The 14,893-nt window shown below is 41.1% G+C and overlaps 2 protein-coding genes across 2 annotated transcripts; both read left to right on the top strand.

The window, feature by feature from the left end:
• The first annotated feature begins 2,217 nt into the window (after positions 1-2,217).
• On the top strand, positions 2,218-9,455 carry LOC116693124 (aquaporin-4). Its single transcript, XM_032521834.1, has 6 exons — positions 2,218-2,436; positions 3,846-4,037; positions 5,270-5,431; positions 5,548-5,712; positions 6,378-6,458; positions 7,869-9,455. Exons 1-6 carry the CDS (start codon positions 2,422-2,424, stop codon positions 8,082-8,084), a joined length of 831 nt encoding a protein of 276 aa, XP_032377725.1. The 5' UTR covers positions 2,218-2,421; the 3' UTR covers positions 8,085-9,455.
• Positions 9,456-10,843: 1,388 nt separating this feature from the next.
• mipb (major intrinsic protein of lens fiber b) lies at positions 10,844-12,811 on the top strand. Its single transcript, XM_032521589.1, has 4 exons — positions 10,844-11,693; positions 11,985-12,149; positions 12,231-12,311; positions 12,401-12,811. The coding sequence occupies exons 1-4, from the start codon at positions 11,334-11,336 to the stop codon at positions 12,584-12,586; spliced, it is 792 nt and encodes a 263-aa protein (XP_032377480.1). The 5' UTR covers positions 10,844-11,333; the 3' UTR covers positions 12,587-12,811.
• The last annotated feature ends 2,082 nt before the right edge of the window (positions 12,812-14,893 follow it).

The following is a 14,893-nucleotide window of genomic DNA, read 5'->3' on the forward strand; positions in this document are numbered from 1 at the left end:
TGGCACTTTGTGTGACTGTGTATATTTGTGTGTGTGAAATTGTGTCAATGTCAGCACTCTGGGAGGAGGGGGCTGAAAACTCCCCACGCCAGCGGGTTCCACTGTGCCCCCCACCCGTCCCGCTCCACACAGTTAGGCTTAGCCTCACAAAAGGGGGGATAACAGTTTAACAGTTGCCGTGGAGAAGAGGGGGTAATCCACTTATAATGGGGCATGCCAGCAGTGCCCCCAACCCCACCTCTACAAACCAACCAGTTCGTTCTGGACTCTTTCTGCCAGATTCATGGCCCATGATGCGTGGAGGGTCAGGAGAATCAGATCGGACTCCAAACCTCTCCACATCATGGAGGCTGTCTCTATTCTGCTGCTAAAACATACACATTGTAGTAAATGAAAAAATAATAACACATTTAACACGTCAATATTTAGATTCACCTGATCACCAACATCACAGAGGCAATATTCTCACGTTTTAGTTAAACAGAGGAATTCTGTGTTGTGTGTTTGTTTGATATTAAAGAGGGAAAACAAAAAGTCTGCACAGATGCTGCAACACAATAGGCTCTATGGCAACAGCATCATGAAAGAGTTTGTCCCCATGGTGATCAGAGCAGTAATTTGTGGAAGGGAGAAATGAAGGTGGGTGGGTGGGAGGAAATCATATTTGAGGTCTTTGGGTTTAGTCTTAACATAACATAACAGTTACATTGACTTTAAAAAAACAACCTTAGAGGACACAAAGAAGAGTCATATTTATCGGATGCTGAAATGCATCAATGTAGATTATGACCCAATAGATAATTTCACATCAGAGGATGTGGTCTGTTTTTTGTTGCTCTGGTCCTCTCTGCTCACTAATGGTCCCTTTCTCCTATAATTGATATGAAAATCAGGCTGAGCAGCAGTAATGGGTGCCAGGTGCTCAGGACACGCCAACACAAGAGACAAGAGGACAAGCCACAAACACCTTTCTATTATGTTCATGTTGTACTCTTGTATGTGTGTGGTTTAGCTTTGTTATTGTCAACAAATTCAATGAAAAGACCAAAATCAACAACACATGAGTCTGTCTCTCAATACATCTTGGTTTGACCCTGTCTACAACCCTCAAACACACTGATTTTGTTCATTCCTACTAAAGAAGTAAAATACTAAATCAGATTAGGACTCCACAGCCATGCCAGTGGCTCTGTGAGGCTGCACTTAGCTGCACTAAATGCTAATGTTAGCATGCTAACATGCTCACACAATGACAATGCTAACATGTTGATTTTTAGCATGTATGTTTGCATAATGTTTGCAAAGTACAGTTGAGGCTGATTTGAATTTCATTTTGCAAATTGCCAGTTATAAAGCTGGGCAGTGTAGTTTTTACCAAACAATACTCAAAAAGGAGTACATCATACATAATATTATGATGGGGATATTTGGATTTGTACATGTGTTGCTCAGTTTACAGCAACAGGACGTGTATATGTGGCTCAAAATCAACTACAGTGCTCTTGTAGGTTCATGGAAGGAACATGTGAGCCAGTGCAACAATGTGGCTCAGTAATTTTGTTTTTAAAGAGTTTTTGGACAACAATGGAGATCTATGACACAGAGGAATACTATACAAAAGTATCCAAAGGTTAGGTTTTTGGTCTTTTCACGCGATTTGTTGACAAGAAGAAACATAGAAAATATCACTAGACTTAACATACGGTGGGGTGTAGCTGGAAAATATAGGTAGACAAAATAATGTAAACACTTTAAACTAGGTTGGAGTTTGGGCACATTGCTCCACCAGGCTATAACATTGGATGTTTCTGTACATTCAAAAATGGTAAACTTCAGTCTTTAGTGAGCCTTGATTTGTTTTGTATTAAAATACTAACTGGCAACATTTGAAGCTGACAAATACAATTGACTGGCATTCAACCTCAATTTTAAATGACCCACTTTTGCAGCATTGTTGATAATTGTGATCTCAGTCATGATTATATAATTTCATTGCTGCACCCTCTGTAGTGGCCACAATCACTTCAATTTGAAGATAAATGAAAGGATCCTTGTAGTTCCCTGAAGATGTATAAAATTGCTCAAGGTCAGTAGAATGAGTTGGGTGAAAATTGGGAGGTTAAGAGTGTCATGTGTGTGTTTTTGTGCAACCTTGGAAAGACATTGATTCCATGGCTTGCACTGACTGTGCACAGGGAGACTTGATAGGGCCTGAGGTGCAGGGTAAGGAGAGGGTGGGTAGAGAGACTGGAAGGGGGCAGGCTGCTCTCATCAAAGGACCTCTCAGACTCTACAAGTTAATGACCGATATAACAGAGACCCTGAAACCCTCAGACCCCGACAGCTACACACAGACAGACGGACAAACAGTCAGAGAGACAGACTGACATACAGAAAAAAAAAAAAAAAACTGAGTTTGAAATGACGTGGCGTGAGGTAAGCATCTTATTTAATTTCTTTTGTGTTTAAATCCCTCATGATTTGACAAACAGCTAATTTAACGAACGTTGCTTTCGCAAAGGAGTGCTTGTGCATTTCAAGGCGGTTTAATTTTTACAGCAAAAGCAGCTCTTTGTTTTAAGCCAGAAGGTCATGAAGTGTTTGGGACAAATAATGCAATTTGTATTTAAAGAGTGTGTTATCTTGTTGAAATACAGGTTACCGACATGGGGTTGACTTGTTTGTGTAAAATATAGTGATGGAATAAAGTTGTTTTTTATGTCTCAGTGTTTTACTACCACTTGTGTCATCTTTGACATTTCTTACAGCTTTTGATAGCAATATAACTGTCAGTCTTATGATATACAGTTGTGTTCAAAATAATGACTGTCCAACATCACTAACCTCATAAATCATAGTTTTTGGTAGAAGGGATATTTCTACATGGCAAATAATTTGCTAGTAAGTGTAATAGAGTCATAGAAAACCAACAGACCCAACAGTCATGACACGCATGCTGCTCATTCTGTGTAATTGAATCTGTTATTGAAAGGGGAATGTTCAAAATAATAGCAGTGTTGTGTTTAATGAGTGAGGTGATTGATTCTGTGGAGAAACAGGTGTCAATTATGGCCCATATTTAGGGAAGGAAGGAAGCAAATGTTGTTCATGCTGGTTATAGTGCATTTCACACTCAAATACTCAGCAAAATGGGTCATTCCAAAGTCCTGGTTCCAGATGAAGAAGTTTGATGTTATGGAGTTGCCAGCCCGATCCCTGGATTTCAATCCCATAGAACACTTGTGGGGTGACATCATAAATGCTGTGTCTGAGGCAAAACCCAGTAATGGAGAGGAATTGTGGAATGTAGTTCAGTCGTCCTGGGCAGGAATACCTGTTCACAGGTGCCAGAATTTGGTCGAATCCATGCAACACAGATGTGAAGCAGCTATCAGAAATAATGGTTATGTAACTAAATATTAATGCAGTGATTCAAAGTAAAGCAAACCCTTGAGACATTTTTCTGTTTATACAGTAAATGTTTGAATTTGTAAAGAAAAATGCAAAGACTGCTATTTTTATGAACAGCCTAAAATCACTTTTTCTTCACTTTCTGTAACTTAATCAATGTTGGTCATGTTTTGATTTTGGAATTAAATGTGCGGTGTTCCCAATGCATTGATGGAATTAAAAGCTATTCTAAGGATTTTGAGCATTATTCACCTTTTTAAACACACTGCTATTGTTCTAAACACAACTGTACATGTGGCTAAATTAATAAGCTCATGATGTTTTTTGATCTTGGATCCCAGCACTAGTTAGGATTTGAGCAAGAATCCAGAGAACAAGATGTTTGGTAAACTAAATATAGGCCACCTTTGTTTATGTCCCCTTTCCACGAGGAGCTACGTAGTAAGCAGTTCTGGCGCGCCATTCTCGCGGAGCTGCTCGGCACCCTGGTTTTAGTGAGCGCCGTGCTGGGTGCATCTGTGCCAGGCCCCGGAGAGGCCCCCACGGGACCCATGTACCCAGCAGTGGCAGTGGGTGTGACGATTGTCGCACTGGGACACTGTTTTGGAGAAATAAGCGGGGCACAGGTGAATTTCCAACACATCCTCATACCTAAACATCATTGTAGGTACATTTCCAAAGATTCCCAAAAACGACACATACAACAGTTCTATTTACTGCCGCATGGAGGCAGTTTAATCATGTGACCATAATAATGTGACCATGCTATTTAACATAACAAGCACAGATTTACACACGTAGCCGTACAAACTAGATTAGTTAGAACAGTTTAGATAACAAAAATACGTAGGGTAAGTAAAACATTGGGGATTATCTTAAAATGAGTCACATAAAAATACTAAAATAAAGACGTAATGTGACGTCACATATGCCATTGCGTTAAGGACTAAAACTTAAAAATCATAACAGTTGACTTCTGATTTCACACAGGACACAATATCCTGGCACCTGAGTGAGAAGTTCACTGTTTGTTGTTACAAGCTGCTTGCATAGTCGACCTATGCAAATGTTTTCCGGGTGAGGATGGGCCGGAATGTCTCACGGTCACACATTTTAAAGTTGTATTTTTCTTTCTCTGATCAACTCTTTGAAACTCTTTGCTGGTGGTGACATGGGAGTTGAAGTACTCAGATCCTTACCACAATGTACAAATAATAAATTTCAAGTAAAACTCTGCATTTAAAACACTAAGTAAGTAAGTAAGTACAGTTAGTATCATAAGCTTAATGTACTTAAATTATCACAAATAAAAGCATTTAAAATGGCCCCTTTGAGAGATATCTGATCATATGTGACATTATTAGACTGTTAACACTGATGCATCACTGTGGAAGCAGCCTTTTACTGTTAGTTAAACTACTTTATACAGTCAGGTAGTTTAGTCCAGTGGCTCCAAACCGAGGGATCAGGCCCCTCCAAAGGATCACAAGATAAATCTGAGGGGCTGTGAGAGTATTAATGGGGAGAAGTGTATTGTTCTCCAAACATGCAACCATTCATATTCTGTAACAGTCATACAAAGTCCTTTTTCCCATTTCAGCTTTACATTTCCTATTCCTATTCTTTCCGTTGTTTGCTAATGTAATGTTGATATTATTCTGAATTTCTTTAAATTGCAAACCCCAATTACGGTTCTAATTATTCAATTTTGATCTAAATTTACATTGGGCTTTATTCATCAGTCATAAAAGTCTCTTAAAATAGCATATGTTTCATGGCAGCTTTTGTGTTATGTCATTGTTTTTCGACATTCGTAACATTGTTTATATGTAAGTGTGTGTTTGTGCTCTCTGATCAGGTGAACCCTGCAGTGACGCTGGCTCTGTTGGCCACTCGGAAGCTGGAAGTTGTAAGAGCCGTTGTTTACATAGTTGCACAGTGTTTGGGGGCCTGTTTAGGAGCCGGGGCCCTCTACTTGGCCCTGCCAGTCAAAACCACTGCAGACCACTTCGTCAACAGGGTCAGTCCTCAGCTTATTAGTGGGTTTTGAAGCTTTAAAGACATTACATATTTTCAAAATATTCCCACTTTTCCTGCTCCTCTTTCTCTTATATACTCCTGATTTACCTTAATCAGGTTCCCATAGAGTTAAATGCAGCCCAGGCTCTGGGCATGGAGGTTTTGTGCACCTTCCAGATGGTCTTCACTGTGTTCTCAGTAGAGGATCAGCGGCGAAGGGAAAGCCCAGAACCAGGAAACCTGGCCATTGGATTAGCACACACTGCTGGAGTGCTAATAGGGGTAGAGGAGCTTTTGTACGGAACGATTGCAAATTTTCTCAAATATGTTCTGAAATGGTTCCTCAACTACAAAACGTAACAAAAAGTTAATAGAACTTTCTCACTTTGTAAAAAACAGGTAGCTCAAATCAGGCAATGTGTTTGATTCATAGACTCAATATAATAAACATATGCAATGGCTCTGACAGCTGATTCCTTTCCAATAGTATATCCTACAAAGGTTTGACAATATAAGTGAATTAGTAAGCCACATGAACAATGGTACAATGCTGTACATAGAACATAAATGGGAATCCGAGCTAGATGTAGAAACTTTAGATGAATAATGATACAAAACATGTATGAGACAAGCAACCATGACGGCTCTGTAGTTTTCTGGAGTTGCACTAGGCAAGGCAAGTTTATTTAATTGGCACATTTCAGCAGCAAGCAAACACACCACAAATGGACATTTAAGTACATTTTAAATGATGTAACGTCAAGGAGGGTATAAGGAGAAAGATACCCTGCAACAATGGAATGGAAAATTGTTCTCCCTGCTGAGAGTTTGAAGAAATATTTTTTTGAAGGAATTTGGAAAAGTGGATTGTTTACATGAAACATGATGAGTCCACATAAATGTATATATAAAAGTATGTTATTAAAAGTATCTTATTTTTCTGTCAGGGGCGGTTCTCTGGTGCTAGTATGAACCCCGCACGTTCTCTGGGTCCAGCCATCATCACTGGATTCTGGGAAAACCACTGGGTGAGAGAGAACCTCAATATTCAAATGGTCTCCATGGAAACACTTGTCTAACTGTGCAACTGAGTCTACTAATGCTTTTTTATAATTGTTGGCCAATTATAGTCATTTTTTACATGATGATAATAATAATCAAAGCAATAACCTTTATTGAGTAATCAAATTCGTGGGTGTACAGCTGAAGGCGCTCCACCCCTTGGTTGCTGAGAGGGCAGGAGGTGTGCTGAGGACAGTGGTGGAATGTAATTAAATACTGTACTTAAGTACAAATTTGAGGTACTAGTACATTACTTGAGTCTTCAACTCCGCTACATTTCAGAGAGAAATACTGTACTTTATACTCCTGGAGTCCTGGACCAGTTGGAGTTTATGGAGAAGCTTGTGAGGTAGACCAGAGAAGAGAGAGAGCTCTATAAAATACGATGGGATCGAGTTGGGGCTCCTTGACACATTTCAGTGGCTATGAGAAAGTTTTTGTAAATTTCCAAGGCCCAGAGAGATCAAATTATTCAATATTCAAAAATAAAAATGTATTCTCAATTAGGGAAAAGTCTAAAAACTGCACTGAAATGTGTAAAAACCGAAATTGTTACAGTCTTGTTTCCTCTCCTAGTAATCATCAAGACATCTGTCGTTAAGTCTCACCCTCTTCCTTGGCATTTGGGGATAAGAAGAAAACATGTTCTGGTTTATTGGCATTTCTTTGAACCAATCACAATTGTCTTGGGCGGTGCTAAGCACTGGAGAAAAGCCGCGGTGCCGCTGCAAAAAAGGCTCGAAAGCAACTTGTTTTGGTGGGACATGTGTCTAGCTAGCTGTTTGGATTTACCTTGCAGAGATCTGAGAAACAGTTTACCATAGTCCTCATATATTGACCGGATTTTAAAATGGCAACACAAAGGAAGCCCTAGGCAACGGATATCCGGCCTACATTAGTGAAATCCGGCGGATTTTCTGACGGCAACGGAGCAATCCTGGAAGTGGAAGGTTAAGGATATGGAGGAACCACTGGTCTGAACTCTAGACTAAGAGGTCAAAAATAGCTCCACCTTGAGCAGCTACAACAGTTCCATGCTGCTTACACACAGATGCATCAGTATCTAACAATGTCACAATAATTAGTCACAGGTGCAATTTTTTATATTTGAGACTTTAAGTGCACATAGCTGCTTATAATTTGGCACGTTTCATTTTGAATGCAAGACTTCTACTTGCAATGGAGTACATTTACATTGTTGCAAAGGGTTCACATATTGTGCCAACACTGTATTAACATTGCCTCAGTTGTAAGGCTCAGCTGATATTAAGGTGATGATAAGCCATCTATTTGTTTTCCAGATAAAGTAAAAACATTCATTTATACACATCTATTAAATCTCATCATAACCTTTTTCTCTTTTTGCCCACCTTCAGGTGTATTTGATTGGACCAGTGATTGGTGCTATGCTGGCCGGAGTGTCCCATGAGTTCTTCTTTGCACGAAGCGCCTCTCGCCAGAAGCTGGTGGCTTGTCTGACCTGTAAGGACATCGAGATCGTGGAGACGACCAGCATGACGGGATCATCTCTGTCCACAGTCACACCGAACGCCATGAGAGTCAAGCAAGCCAACAAACAAGAAAACAACTGAGGACACATGCATAAACAAACACAATATTACAGATATATTTTTGAAGATGCATAGTGTATCAATGTGTGCAATCTGAAGCACTTTATGAACAAAATGACAAAATATTAAAATCCTTTACTCATAGCAACACCTCAAGAGATAAATTTAACAATTATTTATTAATTGTAAGATTGACACAAGCTTCATCCCAGATCTTTCTTTCACAGTGTCCTTGTGCAAGAAACTGAATCCTGAAATGTGACCCACAATAATAAATCTGACATTTATTAACTCAATAACTTTTTTCTATAAAAGAAATGATTAAATATAAATGAAAATGATGAAATGGCCGTTTGATTTCCCAAAGCTTAAGGCATTCAAATGGGTTTCCTAAAACTAAAAACTTCAGCTTTAGTATGGTATTTTTAAATAGTATTTGCTGCTTGAAAAACGACTCACTCAATTTATCAATTATCCAGAAAGTTGCAGATGCATTTACTGTAGATTAATTGTCTAATTGTTTCATTATTCTATCCCAAAACGAGTCACTTGAAGAATTAGTGCGTCCTGGGTGCAGTCCCACCTTTACGTAGAGCTGTCCAATTTGTGATCCGATCACACAGATTGGATTTTAATACCAGGTGGAAATGGGGTCTTAATCTGTCCTTGTTGCTTTTTGTTGAAAATGTGGATAGAAAGCTGCATTTGAAGATTATTATGTAATGTATGTAAAGGTGTAGACAATCCTGTCAGATTCAATAATATTAAATTCAAAATTGCACATCATTAAAATGTATGATGGAGACTCATTGAAAGCCTGCTGAAAAACACTCTTATATTTGCTGCTTTCAGTTTCAGGGCCAATCTGCGAATGCTTTGAAATGCTAAAGAGGTCCTTGCATTGCATTGTAGATTCAATGATGCTCTCAATTAGTCCAACATGTGTCTCATGTCTGCCTGTTAGTGGCTGTCTCCTCTTTTCATACTTCTGTAAGGGCTGTGAAGAAAGAACACCTTCAATGGAAAAGAAATCATGAATTGAATACTGTGTGTGTGTTTTGGTTGGATGATGTTTGTCTTGTCTTATACAATAATGTGTTTTGCATAACACACTTTTAATTTAAAGGGTCCGTTCCCTCAAATTATAAAAAAGAAACACATTTTCTCACACACGTTATTTTCTAGATTTGGTTTAATTTGTCTAGGTTTTTTGATATTTGTCTCTTTATCAGTAGTGGCAAGTGAGAAAATATGTTCTTTTTTAATTTGGATGAACAGCTCTGTCAAAATGAATATAATAAAAATAAATGTATAATATATTAATATTCATAATTAATGTTAAACAAACTGTACACTGTATTATCTGGATTTGAAAGCAAGTCTAAAATAAAACCATATTGGCAATGAGTATCACTATAGCAGTGTAATTGGAATACACACACATACATACACTATTCACACACAGACACACAACGTGCACAATAGGTTATAACTGCCACAGTGCTGCCAGCATTTTGCATTGTGTGTGTTCTTTCTAACATGTATAAAAGGGAGTCAAAACGGCCAACTCAGCATTCTGCTTTCATCACCCATTCCCCTCTCTCACCCCCCTCATCGCCCCAGCAACAGTGATGGCTCTCCACTGGTCAGCGCGAAACCCCGGTGCTGCTTAGTAACCCCACCGCCACACACACACACACACACACACACACACACACACACACACACACACACACACACACACACATCCCTGCTGCCCTACTGCACCTCTCCCTTTACCCCAGCTCCACAAGCACACATGCACACACACACACACACACACACACATACACACACATTGTGCAAACCTCTGTCAAGCACCTCCTAGAAGCCCCGGTCACAACAGAAGACACAATCCGCAGGTTTTTCTTGTTGTTTGTTGCTTGTGGACCTGTGTTTTTTCCCTACACTTTGTTGGCTTTTTGTTCCCCTCATGATGTCTCCTCCACGTTGCCGTTGGCTGTGAAGCTGGGCCAGTGATGGCTCTGAGCTCTGTGGCAATGTCAAGTTCAGGACTGGTGATCATCAGCCGTGCTTGGTGGTGTAGCTGTCTCCTAAACATTCAAACAAAAGCAAGAAATGTAATTACAAACATTGACATTGCAAAATCAAGCCAATGCTTAGTTAGCTGTTATGTCCGTGCTTTAGTTTAATATTTATTTTTGTCCATACGTAGCCCACATGCTGGTTACAGACAATGGATTCACAGGGTCAGGCATTTCAGTGTATGGGTCAGTTCAGCGCTGTTAGCTTTGGGCACTTCCGTCCGGGGCCCCAACTGTATTATCTGCATGTGTGTATGTCAATGTGTGTGTGTGGGCATATGTGTGTCTTTGTGCATGCATGTTTGTGTTTTCTATCCTTGTCCATCAGCATTTGCCTTCCCTGATTATGACAATGATGATATGTCAATAGATGACATACACCCCAAAGAAAACATTCTACTCTCAGATCCAGCTGCTTTTCACCGTGGTTATTCCTTCCAGTTTCCCACTTCCACCTGAAAATAAAATACAAATACTTCCTGTTGTCTCTTTATCCTAAATCTCTCTACCTCCCACTAAGTGTCTTCCTAGTTCCACTCATTTTCGCTTTATCTGTTTCTCTTCTCGGATACACTCCCTCTCTTTTGGCCTTATTCTGTTATGGGGGGGGGGGGGGGACGGAAGGGTTAAGTTTGTTTGATTTAGGATGTCCAGCACTGCCGCCCCCCACCCTTGGCCCTACAGAGGGATTATGGCGTCACCTGGGGCCCCTGGGGGGTATTATAAAGCCCCTGTCTGGCCCTCTCCCCTCCGTCAGAGAGGCTAAACGGTCCAGCGGACACTCTGTCTATCCCAGTCTCTACTTTAGAAACCCCCCTTTAGCATTGATGCCCACCTCCTCTTGACATCCCATCCCACCTGAGATCTCCACCCACACTCCCACATTATATCACACCTATGTCTTTGCGACAGGTGGAGAGAGGTGGCAAGCAAACGCAGCTGAGTTGACTTTACCAACTCAGTTCACGGCTTGGTCCTTTGAGTGGATTTGTCTGTTGACGTTCTGAAATCCTGTTTTGTCTTTGAACTGACTCTCTAGCTGACTACAAAAGGGAGATCTTTTTATTTTTTTTATTTTTTGGCATTCGAAGAGGACTGAGAAGGTAAACCATTATCTTTTCTAGACCCTGATTTATTTTTAAAGAATCTTCTTCATCTGGTGGAGAGCTTCAAGTGAACAGTCACCATGTGGGAGTTCCGGTCCATGAATTTCTGGCGGGCGGTCTTCGCAGAGTTCTTCGGGACCATGTTCTTTGTATTTTTTGGCATGGGTGCTGCCCTGCGCTGGACCACCGGGCCTCATCATGTCCTTCATGTGGCCCTGTGCTTTGGGCTGGCAGCTGCCACTCTCATCCAGTCGATCGGCCACATCAGCGGTGGCCACATTAACCCTGCCGTCACCTTTGCCTACCTTATTGGCTCACAGCTGTCTCTTTTCCGGGCCATTTTCTACATAGCCGCACAGTGCCTGGGTGCTGTAGCTGGGGCTGCTGTGCTGTATGGGGTTACACCTGGCAACATGAGAGGCAACATGGCATTGAACACGGTAAGGACCCGACACGGATGTATCAGAGAAAAAGTACAACACTGTTCTTTGGGAATGTTGATTTCATCCATTGGATACATGGCATGCATTTTAAAGTTCAGGATTTTGTAATCATATGAGGCTCAGTCTAGTAAAGCAATCTTTTGAAACCAAAACAAATAGTATAATCATCTCCAGTAGCTCATAATTTTTCTGAAATAAAATACAAATTCAGTAGTATGTGCTCAGTACATCTCTGAGATTTCTTTGACTCATGCAAAGATTTTGTTTTGTCCATCTGTGTATCTCCAGCTGCAGCCAGGCATTAGTCTGGGAATGGCCACCACTGTGGAGGTTTTCCTCACTATACAGCTTGTGGTGTGCATCTTTGCCGTGACTGATGAGAGGAGAAACGGACGTTTGGGATCTGCTGCCCTATCCATCGGCTTCTCTGTCACCATCGGACATCTCATGGGGGTAAGGCACATGGCGCATAGATTTCAAACAACAATTCAATGTTTTGATTCCCAACACAGTAACAAGTGTCTTGCGTTGTAGATGTACTACACCGGTGCTGGAATGAACCCTGCCAGGTCCTTTGCCCCTGCTGTGCTCTTCAGGAACTTCATCAACCACTGGGTAAGACCTGTAGTCACTCTTAATATATCAATCTGAGCAGGAATCAGAAATGACTGAACAAATTGTTAACTGATGTTTGCTGCTGGCAGGTGTACTGGGTCGGGCCTATGATAGGAGGTGCAATGGGCGCTCTCCTGTACGATTTCATGCTGTTCCCACGCATGAGAGGTCTGTCCGAGCGCCTGGCCACACTGAAGGGCAGCCGGCCCCCAGAGAGCGAGACCCAGCAGGAACCCCGCGGGGAGGCCATTGAGATCAAGACGCAAGCCCTATAAACCTGCCCCTGCCCCCTTCTCCGACTGGGGCCGAGGGATGAGGGACAAAGGCCCTGATCTACGCCAACCCCACCTCTACTACCCCCCTACGCCGTCACACAACATCGCACAAGACTAACCCAAATACACATATCTAGACTAACACATTTCCCACATGATATGATTTTATCCAGTGCAACTGTAAAAACCGCACACACACACACACACACACACACACACACACACACACACACACACCACACACACACCACACACACAACACACACACACACACACACACACACCAAACAGGTTCACAACCTTCAACCTCAACACACAACAAGACTCCTCTACCCCCGAGTCCTAACTCTGTATTTTGAACTGGACATTGTGTTTTTGATAAATGGTGACCAGAGCCTGCACCATCAGCCGCCTATAGTCTCCCTCCGCCCACCTGCTTCCTCCACTCAGCCAGGCCTTCATCTCATCTCAGAGGAGCATGGGAACCCTGAAACTGAGCAGAGATGTTTAGGAAGGCAGGTGTTGGAAAGGGTGGGAGAGGGAGACCAAGGGCGGGTTAAGGGTGAGGCGGGGGTGTAGGTAGGATGTGATAAGGGTAATAGAGCATGGGGCAGGTGATGGAGTGGGGTTTGGGTAATGAGGGCAACACTCTGGGTTTGTGGTCGTTTCAAGTTGGGTTAGGCCAGTGAAGATGGGCATGGTTTTCATTATTCATCTGAATTTATCTCCATTTTAGTTTTTTTTTTTAGGTTCATTTTGTTTTCTGCACTTCAGACACAAGACGTGGATGTATGATACCATTAGATTTTACCAGGGTTTCACTATTTTCAATCACTACATTTTATCTGTGGGTTTGTGTTTGTGTGTGTGTGAATACCTCCTCAGCGTGTGTGTGTGAGTGTCTGTGTGTGTGAGAGAGTGAGCGTGTGCATGTGTGTGCGCCTGCCTGTGTGTGTATGAGTGTGTTTGCAAGCGAGTGTGTATATGTGATCAAGTTTGCAAATACAGTACTTTTATTTTGTTTTATTTATTGTTTTTACCACTCTTCTGTTTCGTACCATAAACTGTGTTCATTTTGTCATCAATTTTTAAGACATGATCATTTCTCCTCCCCTCACTGTGGTATTTGCTATGATATTCATTTTTACATAAACCATCTGCTTTTTTTGTTCTGAACCTGCGCAATCCAAAGGAAATGTTGTATCCCAGATTTTGATAGTAGGTCTGTTCTCTGCAGATCAGCTGTGCAAGCTTTACATTGAGTCTCCTTTTATTATTTAAACCTTACTGGGAGCACAAGGCGTTTCAATAATCATTTCAATGGCAATAAACATAAAAACGTGATACAAGATTTGGGTCATTTTTGTTCGTTTACATTCTACATGTTGTGAGTTGCCTTATACAAAATATACTATGGTTGCAGGGCATGGAGGAAAATGTGAGCTGCAATAAATCATTTTGTCCAGAAGAGGGCGAAAAGCGACCATGTCAGACTGTCATTAAAATTTGAATTACGGTAATTGAGGGCACCTGAATGATTTTTTTGGACAAAATTATATCTTAAAATGTGATAATTCAGTGGTTAGTGTGGTTCAAGGAAATAATCCTGAATAAATGATATTAGTTTGCGGTATGGGTATGTAGGGAGAGGTAAAGGGGAGGGGCTGTTTTGGTAAAACGGGGTTGACCCAAAGGCTCACTATTGCTCATGTTTGATAAGAAATACATTCATTTATCTTCCACTTTCTTCTGTTATTGTGCATCACAGCTGATAAACTACATCACGACTCCACCTACACAACAAAGACAGTAACATTCTACATTTTTCTTATGGTGAACAAATCGCATGAAAACATCAGTACAACAATTGTTGCAAGGCTGTTGTTTCTGTATGGGTTTATGTTTTGTATGGTTGATTTAGAGTTCATGTTTAGCTACATTTATTGTTGCACCATGACCGAGACCCAGGTGGGAGCTGATGTGGTCTTGCCGGTGTACGTGTGTAGGGACACATACACAGATCGAAAAAGTAAGTCTGTTTTTGTTGAGTGAAGCTTATTATGCAGAGTAGTGCATCAGAAATCGTGTGTTACCTGCATATGGATAGACCCATCTGATTTACATGTACAGCTGCATGGAATGCAGTGTGCTTTAAATCAGATTGTTGCAATGTAAAAATTATACTTATAATAGATAACTATTTCTTCAGTAACAAGGAGTAGCATAATAGTTTTTTTTTTTTTTCTTGGCACGTTTTAACCTACTATACATACCTTCCGTCATCGTGCATCACACCCACCCCTCCTC

The sequence above is a fragment of the Etheostoma spectabile genome, chromosome 7 (genome assembly GCF_008692095.1).
Source record: "Etheostoma spectabile isolate EspeVRDwgs_2016 chromosome 7, UIUC_Espe_1.0, whole genome shotgun sequence".
Lineage (NCBI taxonomy): Eukaryota > Metazoa > Chordata > Actinopteri > Perciformes > Percidae > Etheostoma > Etheostoma spectabile.